The 25,025-nt window shown below is 40.6% G+C and overlaps 1 protein-coding gene across 4 annotated transcripts; it reads right to left on the bottom strand.

Annotated features, from left to right (window-relative positions):
• Nucleotides 1-770: 770 nt before the first annotated feature.
• On the bottom strand, nucleotides 771-23,854 carry TCAIM (T cell activation inhibitor, mitochondrial). 4 transcript variants are annotated; one of them, XM_042817450.1, is made up of 11 exons: nucleotides 23,810-23,854; nucleotides 21,993-22,064; nucleotides 15,437-15,572; nucleotides 14,745-14,898; nucleotides 13,733-13,979; nucleotides 12,447-12,569; nucleotides 10,370-10,467; nucleotides 7,898-7,989; nucleotides 5,935-6,167; nucleotides 5,267-5,398; nucleotides 771-2,053 (listed from the first exon to the last, which is right to left on the bottom strand). In XM_042817450.1, the coding sequence occupies exons 2-11, from the start codon at nucleotides 22,019-22,021 to the stop codon at nucleotides 1,828-1,830; spliced, it is 1,470 nt and encodes a 489-aa protein (XP_042673384.1). In that variant the 5' UTR covers nucleotides 22,022-22,064; nucleotides 23,810-23,854; the 3' UTR covers nucleotides 771-1,827. The 4 variants fall into 4 exon arrangements, with proteins under 4 accessions (XP_042673384.1, XP_042673383.1, XP_042673385.1 ...); XM_042817449.1 differs by lacking the exon at nucleotides 23,810-23,854 and adding an exon at nucleotides 23,362-23,578; XM_042817451.1 differs by lacking the exon at nucleotides 23,810-23,854 and adding an exon at nucleotides 23,411-23,578.
• Between the last annotated feature and the right edge of the window lie 1,171 nt (nucleotides 23,855-25,025).

Raw genomic sequence — 25,025 nt, 5'->3', positions numbered from 1 at the left:
GTCAGGATCCTCACCAGAAAATTATACTTGCTGAAAGATCCCACATTCTATTCATAAAGGCTCTTTACAGCTTACGTTCCAGGCAGTTTTAGTCGTCTTCTTGAAGATTCAAAGAGAAGATCCCCAGGTCTAGCTCCTGCTTTCCTGTGACATTAATGTCAGTCCTCACTCAATTGCTTAGTGGGATTCCTGTTGCAGTCACACCAGATTCTTGGTCGAGTCTACTCACCTTCCCTCATCAAACGTTTTCTCTCTTCTACAGTCAAACTGGACAGCTGCTTCTCTTGCCTGAATGCTTGCAAAGAGGTATTCAATTCAAGCAAGAAAAAGAAAATTGCTTTTATTCCTAAAGGCAGCCTACTTGCAAAGAGCTATTACAGAGAGTATTGCTAGGCTACAATTGATGGGAGTGCCTCACTTGCTTAATACAAGTGGGTCATGGACATTATTGTCAATGCTAGATAGAATGAGGGGGAGTAACATGCAATGGAAATAAACTGCTTACTCACAAGAAACTATCAGCCTATCTTTAGAATCTATCAGCAAGAATTACCAATAAATGGACTGAAGTAAAGGCCCAAGATCATCTCTGCTTCTGCCTCTGCACTTCATAAAAAGACAGGCTTGATATCATAATGGCTTCTTTTATCACCGGCACCAAAATAACTTAAAACTGAACCTTTCACAACAGGGAAAAAACAACAACAAAACAACAGGGAACCCCAACAACTACCTTCCCTCAGTACAGATGTAAATACAAGACAGGTCAATAAAAGGCAAATCTTTTTTATTTTTTCTTTTGCCAGTTGTTATAGGTGAATTAAAGTCCAGAACCGTTAAGCTGTTAGTTCTTCTCAAAGGATATTTTTCAAAGTAGTAGCTCACATACAAAATACATCTTAGCATGTATTACAATGAAAAAGTGTTGACAAATTCACACTTTGAATTTTATTCAAAGAATAAAGTACCAGTAAAGATACACATTTGCTCTACAGAGCCTTACTGCAAGCTCCTTGCTCTCACTGAGAAGTACTTACTCTTGCAGACAATCCCACTCAGACCAGTGCTACTTTTCCTTAGATGATCCATTAAACTACTCAGGCAGTAAGTGCTGTGAATGGGATTTGCAATCTGTTAGGAGTGCCTGTTGAGAGGATGGTCTGTATTTATGAAGCAAATGCTGGAAAACAACTGAATGACAGCTCCTTTACAATAAACGCAGACAGCACAACTGGCATATGTTGAAATTCTAAGGCAACAATATTGGACCAGCACATGAAACTGTACTGCAGAGACAAAACTTAAGCACTGTTTTCTTCTGCAGAGCAGTCATACTCTGATTTTTATTTTTCTAAATTTAAATTTATTAAGAGGTAGCAATATAGAATGCCAATACTGCCACCAGATAACTTATGTATTCAGTTCCTGCACTGAAAAAAATCCTTTATGACAATATGTAGTATCTTGTTTGAATAGTATTCTCCATGTTTAAGGACGTCTATCTAGCAATACTTATGTATATTAAAAATAATACACGTGCACATTTCTGCAGTCTTGCAATGTAACAACTTCTCATTGGTAACTATAAAAACGCAGTTTCGCACTGCTACCATACACCAGGACTCCTACAGCAGTACAGAGAATGTACAGATCTCTTACCTACAGCTGGTAATACTGTGCATTGTGCAAATTGTCCAATCCCTTCCGAGCAGCAGTTAGAAGAAAATTTGAGGATATCAAAATACAGATTTAAATAATTTACTCTTAAAAACACTCATATTTATAGCCTCTTACAGAAAATAATTCATCTGATTATCAGATATGTCCTCAGCTTTTCCAGTTCCAAGGTATACACAGGTCTCCATCCTGCAGCACGGAGTAGAAATGTGAAATGCAAAGGTGCATGCCTTGTAGGTACGGCAATGATTCTTCCAGCAGCCGCTTACAACAATCTATCATCTGTGCGCTGGTGACGCTGGGCTCCTTGTACAGCCGCTCCAAAGAAAACTTCTCAGCAGAAGTATCCATCAGCTCTTTTTCTGTAATCATCATCCTAGCAAATAGAGATGGTACACAGACAAAATTAGAACTTCTGCAAGTATTGAACTTAAGAAAAAAGCTGGACTACACGTGCTTCCAGGACTGCACAGCAGCGTGCCCACACACTTCAAAGCCTTCAAAATCTTTTTTTTTTTTTAAACCAACCAGGTAGTCAGAGAAATACCAAGAAGAAGAATCCACAGAGGCTCCATTTTTAATATGAGACAGAAGTTAAAAACCATGAAAGTACAAGCTTCAAGAGTAAAATCATATTAGTAACTACCCTGCCTTCTCAACCAAGACCAATGATCTCTGCACGTCTTAAAAAAAAAACAATGGATGACAGATACAATCATCTTACATGCATTACTAACTTACTAATTGCAGGAAGCATACAGGGTAGTGAAACAACAGCTTACAGATGTTTGCTCTTTTTTAAATTCACCCCAGACATTCAGGCTACTCAGAAAAAAGTTAATCTGCAGAATCAAGAGTGTCTGAAACTGTGGATCGTATGATCTGAATACAGTGAAGATTCAGAAAGACTGTAGCTCAGGCACTGTGCCACATTAACACAGCTACACCTCTTCTAGAGTCAGCTGGTGATCAGAAAACTGCTACACACTGAGTTTACAGACTCCCACATCTCCTGCTGGCTCTGGACTGGACCAGACCTCGAAATGCAGAGGGACTGGAGCATAGTGCTGCTGTTAGGTCAGCTTGGATTCAGCTTGGTCTGACAGCATCTGCAGCATCAGAGGTGGGATGACTCTGTATCACCAGATTCCAGAGCTGGTGCTACCTCTCATCTAATGAGCACTACTGTGAGAAGAGCCCAAAACTAAGTATGGTCACAGCTACTGAGACCCGCACTGAATGTCTGCTGAAGGGGCTCAACTCTTCAGCTGAGGTGAGTGCAGGAGCTGCTTGCATTTGCACAGCACTGCACACTCTCTGACACCTGTGAGCCAAGATCTCCCCTTCAGTGAAGCCTCAAGCTCCCTTAAGGATATCAAATTAGCTGCACACAGTGAGAAACACAGGCTTATTTTTAGTTGCTTCCTCGAAGATGCTTAGATGTCAATAAAACACAATATAAAACAGACACTACACAAAAGTGAAGTAAATTCATATTAAATCCTGTGTTACAACTGACATCATTATTCATGTAGGTAACACAATTTTGTAGAAGAGTAATATCCAAATTCTCCAGCATAGCAAACCATACAGAAGCCCAGCTACTTTCCTTTCTCTCAGATTCCCTTTAACAACAACAAAGAGGGTTAGGAAAATGTTGAGAAGTACAGAATGAATTCTGTTCAAGGAAGGAATAAATGGAATAGGAATTTTCAGACTCAGTAAGATGTTAACAACAGAGAAATATCACATATCCACACATACACCAAAAGGAAAAGGTGATAAATACAGAATAACTTTTTTATGTTACCTATGGAAGAAGAACAAGAGTGCCAAAAGAAATAATCAGGCTGCAGGTTTATAAAACAAAGGATACCTCATTCCTCCTTAACGTGCACGGCAAACATAATCCAACTGCACAGTTTGCTGCCACAGGATACACTGGAGCCACAAAACATAAGCTGGCTCAAAAAAATAATTAGATAATTAAGAGGGGAGAAACGATCTAGTGAATGCTCTTAACATGAGATAGAGCTTCCAGCTCCAAGTATTCATTCAATTACAGACTGTTGGAAACTGGAGAGGAGTACAGAGCAAAAAGAACACCATAATTTTGCCCCATTCATACAGCCTTTCCAGAAGCTAAAAGATGAGGGGGTACCAGCAGACTCTCGATATGACCAAGTATAGCTGTTCTCAATTATTTTACACAAACCAGCAATCATCCAACAGACAGAAGAACTGAGATACTTAGCTTTGCCTCTTACATTGTTACAATGCAGCTGCTTACACTCTGAGGGGAGCCCCACATTTCTTTCACTGCTAACCTAAAGATGTCATTTTTCCTGGGTAGTCTTGATGATGAGGAGTAGAACAAGGGCTTAAGGAGAATGCATTACCAGGTGCAAGTGCATACATTTGCTACAACACCCTCTCAACCTCCACAGACATACATTTCCATCTGTCAAATATGGGTAGCTGGATAAAGCACCATTCAGCAGTTATCATTCACATGGCTGAAATAACCAACCTTCAGAGCTGTGCCTGGCTTATGGAAAAATTCCAGGAAGCCTCCACGCTTTACCAAAGTCCACATCCCAAATGAATCTTCCCAAGGCACTGGATCTTAACTGAGCTAGAACCATAAAGCCTTCAGTAAGGCTCATTCTTAAAACAACCTTCAGAGAACATGCTTGGTCTACACATCATAGATATGCTCGTGACAAAGCGTGATGTTTCAACAGTTCATTACAGGATTTCTCAAGCAGAAAAATAAACTTGCACTAACAACATGCGAAGGGACAGTGCCACCCAGTTACATATCAGTGCTTTCTTCAAAATAAAATCTCCACTTAGTGCTCTTAATCCTCAAAGGTACATTCAACATATAAGGTCAGCAACAAAAGTACAGCTGTGCTAGATATCATTAGTTCCGTGACATACAATAAGTGCTGGTTCTGTGACTCACTATAGCCATCCTCTCTTCTCATCAGCATCTGTGAGAAAGTACCAGGGAGGTATTTTTTTCATCATGCTACCCCTAGTTTTTCTTTCTATTCCCCTCACTATGCACTAACTAACCTTTTCCTCAATTGAGTAACAACTAGAAATAGTAATTCTCTAGTCAGACTCAGCTGGTTTTACAGTTTTCTTGTCGCTACAGAAATAAGTAACAGAAGTTTGTTGATTTTCTTATTCAATATCAAGGATTCTTCCAGTGGGGAAGGAAGGAAAGGGCAGAAAAGAAGGGGAAGAAGGGGAAAGCCTCTTCTTTAGTAAAACAAGAGCAACAAAAAACAACAAAAAAAAACACATAGGCAAAAATCCTCTATTTCTGAAGGAAACTATTTCTACAGTATGAAGGACAATCACTTCCTCAGTCATTTCCTAATCATTTCCTATTTGTTTCCATTCAATACTTCAATTTTCAACTCAATAAAGCTGATAGGTAGTTTTGCCTTACAAAAAAGTTGCTTTTCCACCACGAGAGCAAAAATGCTATCCTCAAAGGTCTGGCACTGCTACAAGTGAGAGATATGGTGTGCAAAGATTTTCATGAACAAAAACGTACTGAGCTATAAACACTTACTCTTCCCTTCTTTTCAGATTCTCTCTTGCTTCCTGTGCTTTGGCAATAATAAACCATCGAAGGGTTGCTGGATCACAGACTGTAGGGATGGTAAAGTGTCCAAATTCATGTAAGCTTGGCGTGTATCTATCACTGTAATGAAACACGATGGAAATGAAAAACAAGTTTTTTTTCCCCCCATGTAACCATTTGTGTGTATTACTTACAAAATTAATCCTGAGCATAAGAGTAAGATTACCAATAGATAATCAGAATAGTAGGTAAAAAATTAATCAAGTTTGGTTCGTAAGAATACATAAACATCACACATAAGTCTTTCAATTACATTTTATAAGCAACACAGTCAACTATATTAAGTATACATACTCAGCATCATTATTATACAAATAAATGTTGTTCTGACAGCACAAAACCTTTGATTTAACCCAGTACAACAACATAAGATAAAACCTCCAACCTGGACTCCAACTTGAATAAAATATGCATAATTTCCTTCAGCCTCTTTCCCTAACCCATGTAAAGGCACACCACACCTTTAGAAATAAGACTGATGCACCAAAAATCTGAAATTATTATTAGTTTTCTTTTTAGTGAAAGCAATAACCAGTGTAATCACAAGAAAAAAGTACAAGTTCCAGATGAAATAATTCTTTCCTGCAAATACTCACCTTTCTAGAATCATTTGCAAGCCTCTCAGACTCTGTGGATGAAAAGGCAGTCGACTGTCAAGTAGTTTGTTATAGAAAGAATCCAGAGTGTCATAGTACTCTTCCAAAGTCAAGAGAGGTTGCAGCTCTTCTATATATATTACTTGTATGCCTCCCAGAAGTTGGCTTATCCGATCTTCCAAGAACAGCAGCCTCTCCTGAAGTTTATAATAATTTGGCAATCTCTCAAAAATCTGTGTGGACACATACATACACAAATACTTTTTATGTTACCAGGCATACAACTTAATTTTAAGAAATGAAAAAATTAACAAGAGAATCTGTACAGTGCAAAAAAAACCAACAACAAACAAACAAACAGCAATGGAAACAGCAATCAAGGAATACGTGAAAAAAAAAAAGAAATATTGCATGTATGCATTTTGGGGTGAGATATAATGGAAAAAGTTCATAGGTGTTTTCAGTATTTATGCTATAAATACAATACAACTTGACAAGGTGGATGGATGTCCTCTATCTCTATATACACAGAATTAACAGTCCCAGACCTAAAGCAAGTTATAATCCAAGGCCTGCATAAAATGCGCATCTATTATATGTTGTCGTCAAGAGAGCCTTTGCCATCCTAATGTATCAATTCCCCAAAAAGCAGAGATCCTGTGTCACTGGGAGTAGTTCTTTCCAAGGACTTGGCTAATAATGTAGTTTATCTGAAGTCTGGAGGGAAGGAAAGAACCAGACATCTAGTTTACAAACCTCTACCAGAAAGGCTAAGATGTGATCGGACTTGTGAGCCACAATGCAGAAGGTTGGTGACAGCGAGAAGGCTGTAAGAAGAAACTCTGTCGTAGTGACTACATACCATCGACCCAGCTATTAGCACAACACAGTTTTTCATTCAAAAAAATACTTCTGCTGGGATAATCAAGTGATCTCAGAATAACCTCTTTATAGATACAAGTAGTAGAATCCTAGCAGCTTTTGGCAAGTTAGAAAGAGGAAGCATTTATCTCATTAAGGAACGGACTGGCTTTCTTTCCCCAGTATTGGCAAAATACTTGTATTCCAATGACTACCAATGCAAATCTCAGAGTAGAAAGCTTTGCATTCAACTCCAGTTTCTCACTTCATTAAGTACATACATCATTCCATATTAACAAAACATGGTTTATCGTCTCCCTCAGTGAAAGGTACAGGCAAAAACCCAAATTGCCACCAGAGAAAACTTTGAGTTGAGTGCTCAGTTTTCACATTATAACTGACTGAAACTCAGAAATAAAATATTCTTATATTCTAGTTGGGTGAAACTTCCAACAGAAATTCCTCTAATTATCTCCTTTACATGGAAATATTTTTTGATAGAACTACTGCCAGCATTTTAATTATCAAGATTCAGGAAAAAGTCCTTAAAGTGACTTTGCATACAATGCTTTATGACATAGGATGCCAGAAAGTTTGCTGAATCTGAACTTTACACAGACAACAGCAGAATCTGCATATTCACTAAATTTCTGCAGCACTCTATGATCTGTCTAAAAGGACAAAGTGAAGAGATGGTTGATTAGCAGCCACTGACTGAATAGATCCCTTCACAACTCCATTTAAGTCTCATTTAGATCAACAATCAGAACAGAATTCCTAAATTCTTCATGGGAACGAGTTCTTTACAGATGAAGAAATATTCTGCCAGTGCTTATTGCACTTATTGCTTAGAGACAAACAATGCATAACTTCTTATTTCTGTGATTTCTTATTGCTATCTAATCAGAGGTGAGACTGGTTTGTAGTAGAAGCAGCAGTAAAGACTTGACACTGATTGCTGTAAGATAAGATTAAACGTACAAGGTTACGCTAAGCACAGCAGCCATGTTTCTTCCTTTAAATTACTCATCAGTAATCAGCAACAAAATTTTGATTATAGTTTAAAGAAGGATGTCATAACAACAGAAAACAGACACCTTACTTTGGTCCAGTGATGGTGAACATCCATGGTCCCCAGCATTATGTGGCCTGCTGCACTCATACCTGAGCGCTCTGTGAAAACCACCGTGCGTCCTAAAGAGAGAAGAAAGCTCCTTACCAACTCTCATTACTGTAATCATTCACACAACCATGGAAGATTTAGGCACCCTGCTAATGTGTCACAAGCAACACATGTTCTTAGCACGTACAAGATGAATAGCTGCTTTCCTTATTCTCAAAATCCAAAAAAGTGATTCTTGAAGACTCTAGTTCAACAGTTTTCCATACAAACCTTAACCAGCTTTTATTTTCTCCCTGTTTAAGCAGATAGATCCAGTAGATTTTTAGTTAACTGGATTTTTTTTCTTACAAAGACTATCTGTTAATAAAGAAAAAATAACAGCAAACAGCTCCTTCAAATAATCTGTAACAAATAACATACACCCAAGGAAATGTGTGCTGTACACTTAAGATACACAGGAATACAGTAAAGGTAGAAGAACTATTAGCATAATCACTCAACACTGCTTCTACAAGGTTCTCCACAGCATGCAAGCCATCAGAAATGTCTTCCTGTTCATTTTTTGCTTAAAAATAGAAGTAACATAAAAGGCTCAGAGTAAATGTGTCTGGTTTTTTTTTTTTTAGTACAAAAATTCTTAAGAATTCTTCAGGGTAACAGCACAACTATTTGTCAAAATAAGCTTCCAAAAGAAGTCTTCAGTATAAGGTATTCATTTACAAGACAAGGGTTAATAAGAATATTTGAGATGTAACAAGCACCAAAATCAGAGTGTAAAAAACAAAACATAAATAAAGACACTTCATTACCATAAAATAAACAGATGACAATTGGCAAGCTATGCAGCATGAACATTAAATGCCTGTAACTGTCTAAAATCCCTAAATAAAACGCTGTGTGCCAGTCAAGCTAGAATTCTTGAGATCATAAGAGCAGGTATAGCCTTCATAAAAAAAATCATGATGAACAACTGTAAGAAAGGGTTGTAATTCCACTTTTGATGTTATGCTGTCCAAGAACTGTAAAGCTGAGACCGAAGTAATTAGGAATTTCTAGGATAGAAAAAAAAAAATAGACAAAAAATTGAATATAATGGCTTCCAAATGTGAGATCAGTTATTCTTCAAATGTTTAGATGCCAAAGGCAGATAATTATGTTAAAAAAGTATTTATGGGAAAAACAAAGCTTCTGTTGAACTCATCTCTCTACCTAAGCATACTGACATTTGAGCCTGCTCTCAGTAACTGTGTATTCAAAATCCTTATGAAAGAGCAATGCTGACTACAAGAAATTGAGTGCATCATCCTACCCCAAGGCAAGATCAGCTGCATCTGTATGGTTACTGACAAGTATTTATTAATCACAGAATCATAAAGTCATAGAAAGGCCTGGGTTGCAAGTGACCACAATGCTCATCTTCTTTCAACCCCCTGCTACGTGCAGGTCTCCAACCAGCAGACCAGGCTGCCCAGAGCCACATCCAGCCTGGCCTTGAATGCCTCCAAGGATGGAGCATTCACAGCCTCCTTGGGCAACCTGTTCCAGTGCCTCAACACCCTCTGTGTGAAAAACTTCCCCCTAATACCTAACCTAAACATCCCCTTGTCTCAGTTTAAAAACATTCTCCCTTGTGCTACCACTATACACCCTCGTAAACAGTCATTAAGTATATTAAGTTATTACTAAAGATCTTTAAAAAATTGAGACTACAACAGGACCTCTCCAGTACTTTACATCCTCAGCACGTGTAATTAAAAAAAGCTAATTTGAAATCTCATACAGTTTAAACCTATTATTTATTTATTGTCCTACCCACTTCACCTTTTCAGAAAGGATTAAGTGAACCCCCAGATGAAAGCCACTCAAAACTGAGTATCTGAGGACAGTCATAAAATGTTACAGTTACAGCAAAGAGCTACTGCCAGGGGTCCAACAGCTGTTTCAGCATGTCAGGTTTAAGGAACATTCGAGTTTTTCCTGAGAAAAGACTTCAGTGTAAGCATTTTACGGAACACACATGATAAGAGAAGATAACACAATTTTAAAGGGGTCCTAGTAAGCATTCCTTATATTAATTCTTCAAAGATTTACTACCATTTTTGTCTTGCATCTACCAGGGTTAACAAACTGTTGTTAACCAGTGCACCCTTTTTTTGTTTTTACTGCTTAGACTACTGACTTCACCTTGCTCAGCTTGCATTTACTGAGTAGCAAAATAACAGCTGAGTGTAGTGAATATCATGGGAGGATACTTGGTCACTTGAAAAAAACCAAAAACCAGCCAGTAGACAATGTAAATTCTGACCAGCTTTTCAGTAAGCCTGACAAGTTTTCCTGCAGCTATCAAAAGCACTCATGAAAACCAACAGAGTTCCTCTGACCCAGAAGACTCGAGTTAACCTGTGAATCAATACTGTATTGGGATGTATGAAACAAGTAATGGAAACATACCTTTGACATTCTTTAATACTTCAGGTCTCTGTTGGACTAAGCGACCTAGACTGTGCAGCTGGCTACAGCGATGAGCAATACCCCAGCTTCTCTGCCACCTAAACAAAAGTCCAATTGAGAGCATTTCATTCTCAACATTATAAAAACCAAAGAAAACAAAGCAATAAGTGATTTAAGATACAGACGAGGCTTATAGATCGAAAAAGCAACATTTCTCTAACACCTATAAAAGCAAAGACCTACTGAAAAGCTGTCCACATCCTATGCTATTTGAAGAGATAAAAGCCTAAATGCTATTGAACAATCTCTCTTGAAGTAAGCACCAATAACAACACGGGATAAAAAAGCAAAGTAAACCTCTCTAAGAGAAGCAAATATAAAAGCTGGTGGACATAACAGAGTTTGAAAATTGAATCTCTTGCTCAATAAGAGGGGAGTTAGTAAGTAAATAGCAATACACAACCCAGTATTTGATTCAGTCACGTGGCATGCAGTTGCTGTTTGCACATTGTGTAATGTTTGTCCAGAGGAGCAAATACTTTGTATTTGGAAGTTTTTTTTTTTTTTTTTTTTTTCTGTCCTAGCTCAAAAACCTACGATTCTTAGTGGTAAGCTGCTTTTTTTTATCATATTTTACAGTAGAAAAATCTTTGTTTCTATAATAATACCTTTGTTAAACCAAACAGTAGCCAGGTTTTACAGTGGGAACTTTAATAAATGTAATTTGACATCTCTTCCATCACAGACATAGCAAAGCTATTAATTACATTTCAAAAAGAGCTTATATCATAGTTGCCCCAGTATATACATACATATTAAAAATATGTTCTGCCAAACCTCCAACTGTTGAAAAGTGGGAAATTGGTATTCCCATGTTGTACTGGGTTTGGCTGGAATTGACTTAATTTTCTTCACAGCAGTCCTATGTTTTTTTCTTTTTCTTTTTTTAAGCTGTTGACAGCACACTGATGTTTTGGCTGTTACTGCATAATGCTGACACAGCACTGAGGTTCTCCCTCTTTTTTCTTCTCTGCCCCCATCAGCAAGTATGCTGAGGATGGGCAGGATTTTTGGAGAGGACAGAGCTGATCCCAACTGACCAAAGGGATGTTCCAAGACCATATGATATTGTGCTCAGTAATAAAAGCTCAGGAAAAGGAGGAGAAGACAGAGACATGAGTAGTTACAGTGTTTGTCATCTCAAAGAACCATTAGGAATTAGTCGAAGTCTCAAGGAATTAATTCCTTATTTTGGTTTGCTTGCACACACAGCTTTGCTTCATTTCACTTGTTAAACTTTTATACTGATCCATAGGATCTCACTTTTGCTCCTCCTATTGTCTTCCTCCAATCACACTGGTGGTATACGAGTGAGGGGCTGCCTTGTGTACTCAGCTGCTGGCTTTGATCAGACCATTACACCTCATCTAGAGAAATCTGTGACTGGAAAAAAACACTCTTTGGGATGGAGCAATTGGCACTGCACCACAGCACTTAAAATGCAATTCAGTCCGTTATATGTCATCCTAATAACTGCCTACTGTTGCCTAGCAATACTATTTTGATACTATATATATATATATTTATACTATACTTTTGGTAGCACTAGAGGGGGATATAAAAAGGTGGCTTACAGATTCTATCTTCTACTCAGCCATCCTAAACACACTCATGGAATGAAGCTAACAACCTCATTCTTCAATTTTCAGGCCTCTAAACATCAGCATTAGACTGGAGGATGACAAGTAGCAACCTTCTATTAACATCCTTATTTTTCAGGTTCCTGGTACTTGAATTCATTTCTAAATAATGGAAGGCTAATAACCCCTCAAAAAAAGAACAAAAAAAACCCAACAGTGAGTCTACACATAAGTCACAAATGCTAGCTCTTTTTGAATAGATTGTAGCAGGAAACTTGTTCCACTGGAAATCTTCTGGAGAAGTCTTACCCAGTATAATAATGTTACTATACATGAGATACAGCTGTTCTGTTGAAAAAAGCCTTTAAAGCTTGTGCATGACATTACGCACTTGCTTTGACTGCCTTCGTGCAGATACAATGGATGTGATTTATTACCTGATATCTGAGAGCTGGAGTTGGTGAGAGAGCTCAAACTTTAAACGTTCTAGTTCTTCCCTAAGTGGCAAACTCTTCTTCAGCTTTACAACTGCACTCGCTTCATTACCATCCAACCAGGATCTAAGAAAGAAAAAAAGTAGACTGCAGTATTCTCTCTCAGGCAAACAGTAATCTAACCACAATAAAATGTTAGCAGTAAGAATTCGAGTTAGAAGAAAAAAAGTCTTTTTAAAGTAGAAGACAGAAGCTGAAACAGTTGAACACTTCCCCTTAAAATAGTAAGAAAATGTCATGGCTCTTGTTCTGGGGACTAGGCAATCAAATTAAACAAAGCACTTTGACAGTGTTACAACAATTAGATTTTGAAAGTTGTGAGAAGTGGCGAGCAGCATATCAGTGCTATTTATTTAGGACAGCAGCTTCAGAACTTAGTGCTTTAATGAATGAAATTCCCAATCATATCTTAAATAAACAAACAAACCCCAAAACGATCCTCGTAGACCATCAAATAAAGGAGGTGGTACTAAAGGGCCAAGTTACACAACTCTTACAGAGCTGGGGTGAACACAGATTACACAGGTCAAAGATTTGCCGTCCTTTTTCCAGTAATCGCCACAATGCGACTCGCAGAGCACTTCTAAGGCTTCGAATAAATAAACCATTCTGTTTGTAGGAGAAAGTTACTCTTTAATTTAGCCTCATACAGAACTCCAAGGGGGAAAAAAAAAATAATACAAGCCTGAACAAAAAAGGTTCAGTGCCAAATGGCTAGGTATTGAAACAAGACTGTTAATACATAACTGTTTGCGTCGCTCCTTGTAAATGTGTAAAAACCACTAAAAAACATTGTCTACCTGGTAATTCTTGATTAACTGTTTTACAGTAGCACAAGCACAGCAGTTTTCCTTGGGAAATGCTATGTAGGATAGTGGATATTTTTTGCTCTGAAGATGCTACCGTCACAATGTTAAATTTATTTCAAATTGAATTAAGTCTCACTGCTATAAAAAGGGTTTTTGAGACAGCATTCTTAGTTTGTTCTCAAAATCACACACGCAGACAGTTCATAAACAGTTAACTAACTTCTAAATTGTCATGCATTTATGCAAGTTCAGCATTTATAATTGCTTTAATTTAAGGTTGGTACCCCAAACACCACATTAGAAGCACAGTGCTATGACATCTGGCAACTTCAAACATTCCAATCTTGATTTTCATGTATTACTTCCTTTGTGTATTATCATCTTACAAAAAACCCATAATCAAATAAAAGCCTTACATACATTAAAGTTGTTTCCACTCTTTGGGCTTGGTCAAGTTCTTCCTCAGGATCCTTGAATCCAGTAAATGAATAGTAAGTCTTATCCCATTTGATAGGTCTGTTCGGCGTCCTTTTCGCCTCCTTATGGGGCTGAGAGTTCACACTCAAACTCTGAATATGCTCTGTAGATAAACTGCAGGAGTTGAGAATATCCAATACTGTGCTCAGGAGATCTCGTGTGTGTAAAGTAAAACTGACGGCTCGAAACCCTACAAAAGACAAGTTTCACAAAATTAGCATTATTTCATTGACACTGCTTTAAATGCTTTCACATTTCTCTCATACAAGAACTGAAGCAAAGGTGCACATAGGTAGAAATTACTATTGCGATGTTTTTTCAATATTCACTTCAAAATTGAAAGCATTTGAACCTTTAAAATTATACATTCCCAAAACCGTAAACATTTTAAAGCAGCTGAATGATTGGATAAATTGAAAACCTAGCCATAGATGCAGTAAAACCCATGAGGAAGTGTTTTTGCATTAGCTGTGACAGTTCAACACAGAATTCCTACTAGTACTCATCATCAATTTGCATAGAGTTTACTATGGAAATGCAGTGGTGTAACAGCTCTTCACAGACTATGAAGAAAAGCTTCAGAACAGAACACTGCACTTGCACAGTGGATAAAACTAAGGTTCAGTATCATCAGATAGAAAGCCAATACTGGAGTAAAAAGCAAAAGCTTCCAAACTGCTCATACTGCTAACTATTTTCTTGAGTACAGTACGATTTTGTTTTCTTTTCCTGAAGTCTCTCATAATTAGCTCATGCTTCTTGACTAAGATACGGAACATAAAACTCTTCAGTTAAACACTTAAGTGGTACTAAAAGCACAACAACTAATTGACAACTATGTTTTCCACTTCATATTTCATAGTTGAAAAGTCACTGTGACTGCACACAGTTAAGAAATGGCCTTTCTTAAAGAATTTTAATACAGGAAGATACATTCTGCATGATATAAAAGCACCTGAAGTACTGAAGGATTCTTGAACATTAGAAGAGTTTGGTTCTCTTTCTCTTACATAAAAGGTAAGCTGAGTTGGCTTAAAGGACTGAAATCCTGGTTTCTGTAGATTCTCCAAGTAGCCATTTAACCTCTTCAGAGAGTTTTCATTTACTGCCTGTTAAAAAGAAAAAAGAAAAAAGGAATTACAAATGTGGCCAGTTCTCATCTAAGCCTCTTCAATCTCACACGTAGAATTTGTTTTTACCATCTGCCAGCTGCTCTTACTGAACAGTCATACAGATCATATTTTCAGCATAAATGAATAATTATCTTGCACAAATTCACTGTGTGATGTACATGCTTGTACACTCCTGCACAAACTTCATTTTTAAGGCACTTAGCTTAAAAAAAAAAAAAAAAAACCAATTGATTTCAAATGTAACATACAGCCTTTCAAGCAGTAAGTATTATAAATCAGACTGGAAGAATTTCATATTGTCATCACAACTAAACAGAAAATATAACCTGTGAATTAGAAAGAAAGAGTTTATTTTTAACAAGAATAAAGAAACAATGAAACAATGTCTCCTTTTGCTCTTCTGTAACAACTATTTTCAGCCCTGTGCTTTCTTCACTGACAGCACAGAAAACAGATCACTCCCATCTTTGACATATGTCACATTTACAAAGAAAGCCCACTGCAAGATCTTTACCCTCTCTTTGGGATGCTGGCCAAAGAAATCTGGATGCACAGCAAAGTAGAAAGGTTTGAGAGCATGGATGGCATCAGCTCCTGACAAAGTTCTTGACTGGATAATGCATTGTAGCAATATCTTCTCCAGACATAACCTAACAAAGTAATAAAACGTTTATGTATGATGCAATCAACCACATGACAAGCTGATATAAATTACATTAGAATGTGACAGAATGGAGTAAACATTCTCAGTTGCAAACATAATCATTTAAAAGTGTTACTAGAAGTCTGAGGGCTGGATCTTTTTTACCCTTGGGACTCACCATCCTGTATTAATACAGAGCAAACCTAATAGGTTCCAGACACAGTGGATGCTAAAGGCTGATTAAAGACATTTAAGCACAATAACATTTTCCTCTAAAGTAGGCTCAAATGGTAATTTCCCAGTCATGTAGTTAGAATGATAAAGACTGCCTCCAGTGGTACTTTTTGCAGACATTCCAGAAGCTGCTGCTAAAAAACCAACCCTTATATACTTTTGAACTCCCAAGTTAAAACCACAGCCTTCCCATTTTTTTTTCCAAGCACTACCAAAGAGGATTAAAGTTTACCCAGAAATAATCGAAAAGGTTCTGCATTTGAGGACCATATGGTCAGACCATTCAGAAACAAATTCAATCTCATTTCCCAAAAATACCCTTTTAAAGGCATCTAGTAAAAGATGACAGCACTTTTTTGTCCTTTGATCTTCATGCAAAGAGAAGAAAACAAGGACAAAAAGGAATTTCAGTGGTATAAAATATGACTGCTTCAAGTAAGAACTGAAAGAAAAGTTCTAGAAACAGAGAAAATACTTAAGATTGGATATATTTGCTATGTGTAAATTAAACAACAGTTCTGCAAAGAGCTTACTTGTGTAATAGAAGACTAAAACTATGCGATAGTATAGTAATAATAGTAAGCAAGACCATCTGTACAAATTGCTATTCACTCAGCATCCTATACTGAATAATAATCCTGGACACAGAAACACGTGAGGCTATTTTCTGATTGCTCTTGTTAATTAAAAAAATACCCCCAAAGCCCTAAATTTCTGCTCAGACAATAAGCAGTCTCTCTCCTATGGGGAAACGTTAAATGACAACAGTTGAGTTGTCAAGTAGATGCTATGACCCTTACTTTACCTTTTTTCAGTCAACCTTTCCAGCTATTCAATTAGAAATGTGAAAGCAGTTAAAGCTAATGGTTTCTGCCTCTAAAAGGAAGGCAAATATTTAACTAGCAGCTTGCTGAAAACAGGAAAAGTTTTGTAGAAAAGTGGGAAGGAAAACTTGTAATGTAAGAAGATCAATGACATTTCCAACTGCTTTGACTAAAGACAATTCTTCAGAGTGTAAATTAAATGTAAGATAAAATCACATCATTTAGTACGGGCAAAAATTTCTACCTCTTTGATGGCAGCATCTAAGAAAGACTCCAAGACTAGTGTCCTGGTATCTGCAAGGACTGAATTCATTTCCTTCCTAGTAGCTGGTATAGTTCTGCGCAAAGGATATTTCAGCTCCCCATGTTGTCCTGAAAAAAAGGGGCTAGGGAGGGGTGTGCACAGATAGCTTGGAGGGGACAGAAACAGAACATCTAACCCAAACTTGCTAAGGGGTTATTGCATACCATATTGTGCTGTGCTGAACTACACAACTGGGGAAACTGCTGCTCAGAGACCCGCTGGGCATTGGTCAGTGAGCAACTGCATCACTTGTTTTGTATATTCTTCTACTGTTATTATTTTCCCTTTCTGTCCTATTAACTGTCATTATCTCAACCAACAAGTCTTCCCTTTTTTCTGATCCTCTACCCCATCTCCCTGCGGGGGGAAAGAGTAAACAACTGCATGGTGCTGAGCTCACTGCTGGGTTAAACCACTGTGGGTGCCCAATAGGGAGCTTGAAGGCTGAGGTAACAACAGATCTGACAAGAGACTGTTGAAACAAAACTGTATTAAACATTACATTAGTTTAATAGTTGTTGGTGACAGTGTTGATCCTTTCACTCTCAGAGCAGTCGTGCTCATTCTCACAGTTGCATTATGGAACACTTGCTGTCTGTGCTCCCTCTTGGGCTGTTTACTATCTTACACTGATCCTATATAACACTGACCTATGTTAAAATTACTGCCTGGGAGATTAATCTGGTATTTGCATTCTGTACTGCCATCATCTCCGCACTTTGGGAACCATCTCTTGGAAACTATTAATAATTACACTCTTTACTGTGTGTTGTGTTTTAACCCAGCAGGCAGCTCAGCACCACGCAGCCTTTCACTCGATTCCCACCAAGCAGGATGGGGGATAGAATCAAAAGAAGGTAAAACCTGCGGGCTGATACAAAGACAGCTTAAAGGACCAGAACGAAAAAAAAAAACAACAAAACACCAAGAACATACAGAACAAGTGGTGCACAATGCAATTGTTCACTATCTGATGGTGACACTAAGTCAGTTTCTGAGCAGTGACCCAGTCCCAGCCAACTTGCCCTGGTTTTGCTATTCAGCACCACACCAAAGTGGCATCTCCTTGGCCAGTTTAGGTGAGCTGTCCCAGCTGTGTCCAATCCCAGCTCCTTGCATCCCCAGACCCATCGCTGGCAGGACAGCATGTGAAGCTGAAACGCACTGCTCAGCAACAAGTAAAATACCACTACGTTACCAATGCTGTTTTTCTCCCAGAGCCAAAACTTCCCATCATTCTAACCACTATGAAGAGAACCAGTTCTATTCCAGCTGAAAACAGGACAATATCTACCCCTTACTCCCTATCATTAACATCATACTCAGGTCCCACATTTTCCCATACTTCCCAAATAGGTACTATCATCCTTCGTGCCTTCTGATACATACCCACAGTATAATTCCCATAGACTACAAGCCATCTCTCTAAAACGCCCACTGATCTTGTTTTGCCCATCTTTGGGCTTCATCCATCCTAACAGTCCGTCAGCTAAGTAGGGAGGATGCTGGACTGCTGCATGCTGAGGCCAGCTCTGGTTCCATCAGAAACCCTTCTTCACGAATCCGGGCGATTCTTACAAAGCACTGAGCAACCACCATAGGGATGGCATAAAGCACTCTACAGCAATTAACTTCATTCACTGAATTCAAATTGCTGGCTATTCTCACCCAACATCAAATCTCCCAGAGGCACACAGAAGGATGGGAACATCCAGTGCATCACTCACTAAGTGTATCCTGGTCCTCCTGCAAGAGAGATCCCTTGATGGGTTTGCCTTTGCTCAAGGCAAGAAGAACCCAGACTGTCTTACCCAGCACGTTTTGCCTGTGTGCTACAGGGACTTTAGCTCCTCCTACAGCATGTAAGAGCTTCCACTGGGCAGAGCCAGCTCAACTCTCAGATCCTGAGTGTTGACTAACAAGGTGGCTTTTGCTAAATGCAAACATGTCCAATGTTTGAATGTGCCAGCACCCAGTTTCTAACAGATCACTGTATCACTTTATCTTACCAGAGGCTGGTACATGATAGAGGATGCGACCTCTCTGCTCACTGCCATGCACTTTCACCCTGCTGTCTATCAGGTTACTTCAGAAATGAGTCTTGTTGCCTGACACAGCTCTTTCTAGAACGCCACGTTGCCCAGGACTTTCCTCTCAAGACCCAGGACAGTGTTTTGGGCAGCAGCACGGGGCACGGGATATGTTTCCAGACAACCGGTGGCTGCTTCCACCATTCTAAGTACACGGCACTTGTCGTGGCAGGTTTGTGAGAGTGTGACATAATCAACCCACACCAGGCCTTCCCTGGTTTCTATTTCAGCCATTGTCCTCCATACCAGAGAAGCATTATCCACCTGGATTCCTTTACTGAAGCACACATTTCATACTTATATTCATATTCTGTGCAATAGCGTCCATGGTCAAGTCTACCCCTTCATCTCGAGCCCACCTATACACTGCATCTCCTCCTTGGTGGTCTGAGGTGTCCGTGGGCCCACTGGGCTAAAAGTAATTCACCTTTCTGTTGCCAGTTCAGATCTACCCAAGCCATAGCAATCCTAGCAGCCCAACCCATCAGCTGGTTATTTCTATGCTCCTCAGCGGCACAACTCTTGGGTACAACGCTGCCTGCTGTTGACCACTAGGGCCTTACACTCTAGTAAGATCAGCACATCTAATCTGCCTGAGGAACTGCCTCCTGAAAACTGGAGCAGCTGTTTTCTTGGAAGAACCCCCTTCTGAGTTTGCATGTCTTCACAATCCACACATCCCTGTCTCTATGGCCAGAGTACATTTTCCATCCCATTTCCACATACCCTCTCCAGGGTCATGCAGGTAAAATCCCAGAGTAGCATATGTTGTGCACCCACTCTAACCTCCCTCTTGAGCAGAGAAATGTTTTTTCCCCCCACACACCATCTCTCTTACCCTGAAGAACTGTCATGATAGGTGGAGCCCATAGTTATAGACTAAAACGTACACAGAGTTCATTTAAAGGGATGGCCCACAGCCTATTGGAATGATATCTTCACACACACATCAAAAGACAAGATGTAAATTATATGGAATGCTGGGTGAAAATTGTTCTGCTATCAGTTTGAATAGAGTTAGGTTTCTTCCTAGTTGCTGGCATGGTTCTGTGTTTTGGCTTTAGGATGAGAATAACGCCAATAATACACTGATGTTTTAGTTGCTGCTCAGCAATCAAGGACATTTTGGCTTCTCTGCCAGCGAGGAGCCTGGAGGTGCACGAGGGAGGCAACAGAAGCAAGACAGCTGACCCAAACTGGCCACAGGGATATTCCACACCATGTGGTGCCATGCTGAACAACAAAAATGGGCTGAGTATGCCAGGGTACTGTCACTAACTGGGGACTGGCTGGGCATCGGGCAGCAGGGCAGTTAGCAATTACATTCTGCATTATTTGTTTATACTCTTTTGTTAAAATTTTTTCCTCCTTTTCTCTCCTCTTAAACTGTCTGTATCTCAGCTTACCAGCTTTGCCTTTTTCCCCCCCCATTCCACTGGAAGGGAGCAAGCCACGGGCTGCGTGGTGCTGAGCTGTCTGCCAGGTTAAACCACAAGTAGCCATCATCTTCTTATTCACAATATCAGGAAGAACTGAAGTAGTAAAGTAGAAAATAATATCCCGCTTTTATAGAGTGCAAAAGCTCTTAACAAGAAAGTGCCACAGTTGCTCAGTGACAAAGGAAAAAGCTGCATCTGCCTTGGCAAGAAAGGAAGCAGAGCACCCTGAATGAAAAGCCCACTTCATATGCATCACTGTTTGGATCCAGAAATGCAAAACCAATTGCCTCACTGAGGGAAAAGTAGCCATTTCTGCATATTTTCTTTTGCAGAAAGTGGATACAAAGAAAAAAATCTCTTTCCAGCAAAGGTAAAAAACAACAAGTAAACCCAATGAGTTATCTATGTGATGGCAGCTTTTGATTAACAGCCATGTAAGAAACCCACTTCCTACTAGGTGCAGCTACCAAGAGGAAGAAGGGGGTTTGTTTCTCTCTTCATCTTGCTTGCATGCTATTTCCCATATCCATTCTCCAGCTATGCTGCACATTGCTTTCAGTAGTTAGGAAAAAAGTTCCAGTGTACCTGGAAACTATTCATCACTTCCATCTGGTACTGCATACAAGCAAGATGGCCAAGTATGGACAACTTCAGTTTCCTTGTTTTGTATCTAAACAACACTGTCGTGCTAGTAGGAAGGCTCAGGATTCCAGCCAAAAGTCTATTTTGAACTCGCTTAAAAGAGAAACGCTCAAAGGCCAAAATTAGTCTGCGTGACAGAAGGGTATATTCACTCACTGAAGGTGAAAGACACAACTCTGAGGCATCCTTCAAGCAAAGTAACAAAATAAATTAATTAAAATGGATGTAGAGAGAGAAAACACAAGAGAGATGCCTATGGCTTCTTACAGAAGCAGCAATAAATTATTCCAATAGCTTCATTTTGATTTAAAGAGCAGAGAAAGGCTTTGCGTTAAAATCAAGGTCACAACTACTTTGAGGACAGCCATCCCACGCCATGAAAGATATGAAACACAATCTCTACCAGCACACATTGTGCAATCGTGCTCCAGGGTAGATTTAATTTATGGATTGAATAATTGCCCTCAGCTCTCTTTTCACTTCTTCTTTACATCTCTCCCAAATTTAACTTTCAGCTTATTGTTTTGGCACTGACAAACTCTGTTAAATTAAGCTCGCTACTACAGATACAGTCACGTATTTTTAAACTCTGAGCTTTAGTAGCTCAGTAATACACTGGATATCATATTCAGGTTAAGAATACCATTTCCTCATAACTAAGCAATTCTGCAGCCCTTGCTTTGTCTACAACCTTTTTGACTACTCACTTGAGAACAAGCACACAGATTTTGGGGATTTTCAACTGTGCTGATAACCTCAAGCTTTACAGATGAAAGAGCCAATGAAATAAGCATTAAGTAAACAACAGCAACAAAAACAGCCCATCAATTTTGCATACATGCAAATCATAAGCAAGCTTGAACATACACCAATTAAGTCAATAGCATTTCTTACCTTCTCACAACTCTCAAACAGCAAAACATTTCAGCAACTCAGTGCTCCGGAAAACTTTCATCCATCCAATCACTTAAAGGGAAAAGAAAAGAACCCTATTTAGTAGTGGACATTAGCATCTCTGCCCATCACTTATCAGTGCATGTTCTAAATCCTGTCGGTAACTTTTAAAGTCAGACAAGCAATACATAATAGACAACTCCAGTTTTCAACATAAAACGTTTCCTGTTTTCCTTGCAAACAGGGGGTCTTACAAACGTTCTGAATTCCTCCTTCAGATTTGATCTGAAGAGGAATACTTAAAGATGTTTCAGGCAGGGAAGGTAAAATCCTTACTGATTCAGGATTGCACGTGCTTCCTACTTCTTCCGTTATTCAGAAAGGAAAAAATAATGCTTTTCAAGCATTAGCACATTCTAATTAATGAAACTCCACGTTATTTTTCAGTCCTCTAAGTTCAAAACCTTCCAAATAAGTATGTTTTAAAATGCATATGCCAAGTATTTTTTGGGACCACAATGTAAAGCCAAGGGAACAATAGCACCTGGGAGCATCTTGATAAGTTTTGAAAGAAAACAGTAATTTCTGGACTACACATCCATAACCGAGCATTTTCCAACGTCAGACAAACCATTCACCTATCGGAGTGCAACCATGCACCTAATAATCGTTAGGGATTAGGATCCCTATTGGCAATGTCTTCTTCCCAAGCTTTCAGGGTACTTCTGAGAATATTTTTCTTCATGCTTTTCAAAGTAAAGTGCTATTTTGATGCACCTGGGAGCAAGCCATTGTCTGAGAAATGCCATCCCTGCTTGCCATACAGCAGGATGGTTGCTGTGATGCTGTACCAAAAAGCTCAGCTCATACTTGCGTTTGTGTCTTGCCGACACAAATACGCATAATTAGGGCAACACTGCCATATTTCAAGCAGGAGGTAAACACACTGAGCTAAAACCTCCCCGGTTTATAAATCCCGTCTCCTGATTTCCAGCCAGGTGGGCCAGACACCGACCCTTTCATTTCCAGCGTCCTACCAACAGCCCCGAGCCGTGAACTGCACTGAGCGCATTGACGAGCTCTCCGGAAAGAAAACGCTTTTCTCTCCCTGCGCTTTCAGGGAGGATTTGGACGGAGGGCGGAAAAACACCGAGAGCCTCCCTGGTGGGTGCCGGCACTTTACGTAACCAGACCAAAGCATCGCTGTTTCTCGTCCGCGATGCCCTACGAGCGGCTCAGGAATCGTTCCGTATCTCAAAGCTCCGCGCTCTTACGCAGTTCCACCTTCCCCCCCCCCTCCACCCACCCACCCACCCACCTCACCCACACGCCAGCTCCCAGAAAACAAGTCACCGATCGCGCTGCGGACCTTCTGCCCAAGCCTTCGCCAACCCGACGCCGCGCTGCCGCTTCCATACCGCGAGCACGGCGGTGAATCGGGCCGTTCACCCGTGCCGGATTCTCACGGCAGCACGAAGGAGAACCACGCGTCAACAAAAGAGGCGACTGCGTTCGGAGTGCGGATTCTAGCAGTGCTCGCCGAGGAAAGGAGGCTACGGCAACCCGACCGCCAGCGTTTTTCGGGGCTCCGACGGCGCGGCCAAAGGTTCGGCCGCGACCGAGCGCGTCAGGACGGGCACGGGGCGCAGCCCCCCGGCGGCAGCGCGCCGCTCGCAACGAAGACGGCACCTCTGGGCGCTGCGCCGTCAGAGCACGCGGCGACGCGACGGACAGAAGCGAGCCCCGCCGCTCCGGGCCCGCCGAGCAGCCCTCTCCCGCGCAGAGGACACCAAGCCCCGAGCCGCAGCCCCGCTCACCGCCGCGGCCGGACGGCTCCGCCGCCCTCCTCCCGCCGCCCGCCGGGGCTCGGCCCCCATCGCCCGGCGCCGCCCGCGGCCCCGGAAGAGGTGGCTGGGGGCGGGGCGCGGCGGCGGCAGCGGGCGAGGGGATTCCCGCCGCGGGAGGGGTCGGTGCGCGCATGCGCTCTCGTTCCACCGCTCGCCTCCGTCCTCTTGCGCAGTGAGGGCGGTCGCGCAGGCGCAGCCGTAGTTCCCCCAGGGCTGTGGGGGAGCGGGCGCTGCGGTCCGCCGCCTGCCCTCCCAAAAGCGACGCGGGAAGGGCTGGCCGCGGGTACCGCCACAGTGGGTGTTAACGCATACCTGACAGTTACCTACAGCCTTCGGGACCTTACATGCGCAAAACCTCACCTTTAAGTGAACACGCTAACCCCTCTCCCCCCTCCCCTTTTTTTTTTCTTCTATTTTTTAATTCTACAGAAATAATTATGGTGTTGCTACTGGTGTTGAGCATTTTCACAAAATGCTTTAATTCTGGGTGAGGTGAAACACACAGAAGAGCCAATGGTTTCATGCCTGACCCATTAAAAGCAGCAACCGCTCCCATAAACCTGAGTAACAATCCTGCATCCGTTCCTCCCCCGTTTCATCCCATCACAGATATGCAGCCTTTTACCTTGCAGCATGCCTACAGCTGTTACGCTTTCCCTTGGAAGCGTTCAAGAACCGTGTGGATTTGGCACCCAGGGACGTGGTTCAGTTTGCAACGTATCTTGTTTTAGTCAGCCTAAGCCGTGGGACTGATCTGACCAACAGACCTTCTTAACACCCATGTTTGGCTTTAGCAACAGAAACTCTTAGTCCCTGTTTCTTAACCTCTTACAGTCCCCAGCTGACTGGAACAAACTCTTCACCTTTGCATTTTTTAGTTACTCTTCTGCTCTCACTCATGCTTCCAGAGAGGTGATGCACAACTGCCTGAACACTGCCAGCAAAAAGCTGTCCTCAGGAGATGAGAGGTGGCTGCCCTGCCCTGCAGGGAGACCTGAACGAGAGCCACCTGAGGAGCAGTTCTGGAAAGACGTTTGAGTCATGAACCTTCTGCATTCTCACAACCTTTTATCTACTGATTATTTTATTTACTTAATGGTTCTGGAAATCAAGTGTTTGAACAAAATACCTTTTCAGTTGTCATGTCCTTGTAGTCATTCATTCCATGGTGAAATCTCAGATTGGA

Source organism: Centrocercus urophasianus, unplaced genomic scaffold (assembly GCF_019232065.1).
Source record: "Centrocercus urophasianus isolate 14NV4802_14NV808 unplaced genomic scaffold, USGS_Curo_1.0 seq_16, whole genome shotgun sequence".
Lineage (NCBI taxonomy): Eukaryota > Metazoa > Chordata > Aves > Galliformes > Phasianidae > Centrocercus > Centrocercus urophasianus.
The sequence above is the reverse complement of the archived record's forward strand: the minus strand, read 5'-3'. Positions and strand labels throughout refer to the sequence as shown.

What these genes read in the sequence shown, in the direction of transcription:
- TCAIM (XM_042817450.1), bottom strand. Translation starts at nt 22,021, where the DNA reads ATGTTTTGCTGTTTGAGAGTTGTGAGAAG. An exon ending in AGAGTGGAAACAACTTTAAT is followed by an intron (nt 12,570 to 13,732) that starts GTATGTAAGGCT and finishes TTTCTTTCTTAG; the next exon opens with ATCCTGGTTGGATGGTAATG. An exon ending in AGTATTAAAGAATGTCAAAG is followed by an intron (nt 7,990 to 10,369) that starts GTATGTTTCCAT and finishes TTCTCTCTTTAG; the next exon opens with GACGCACGGTGGTTTTCACA.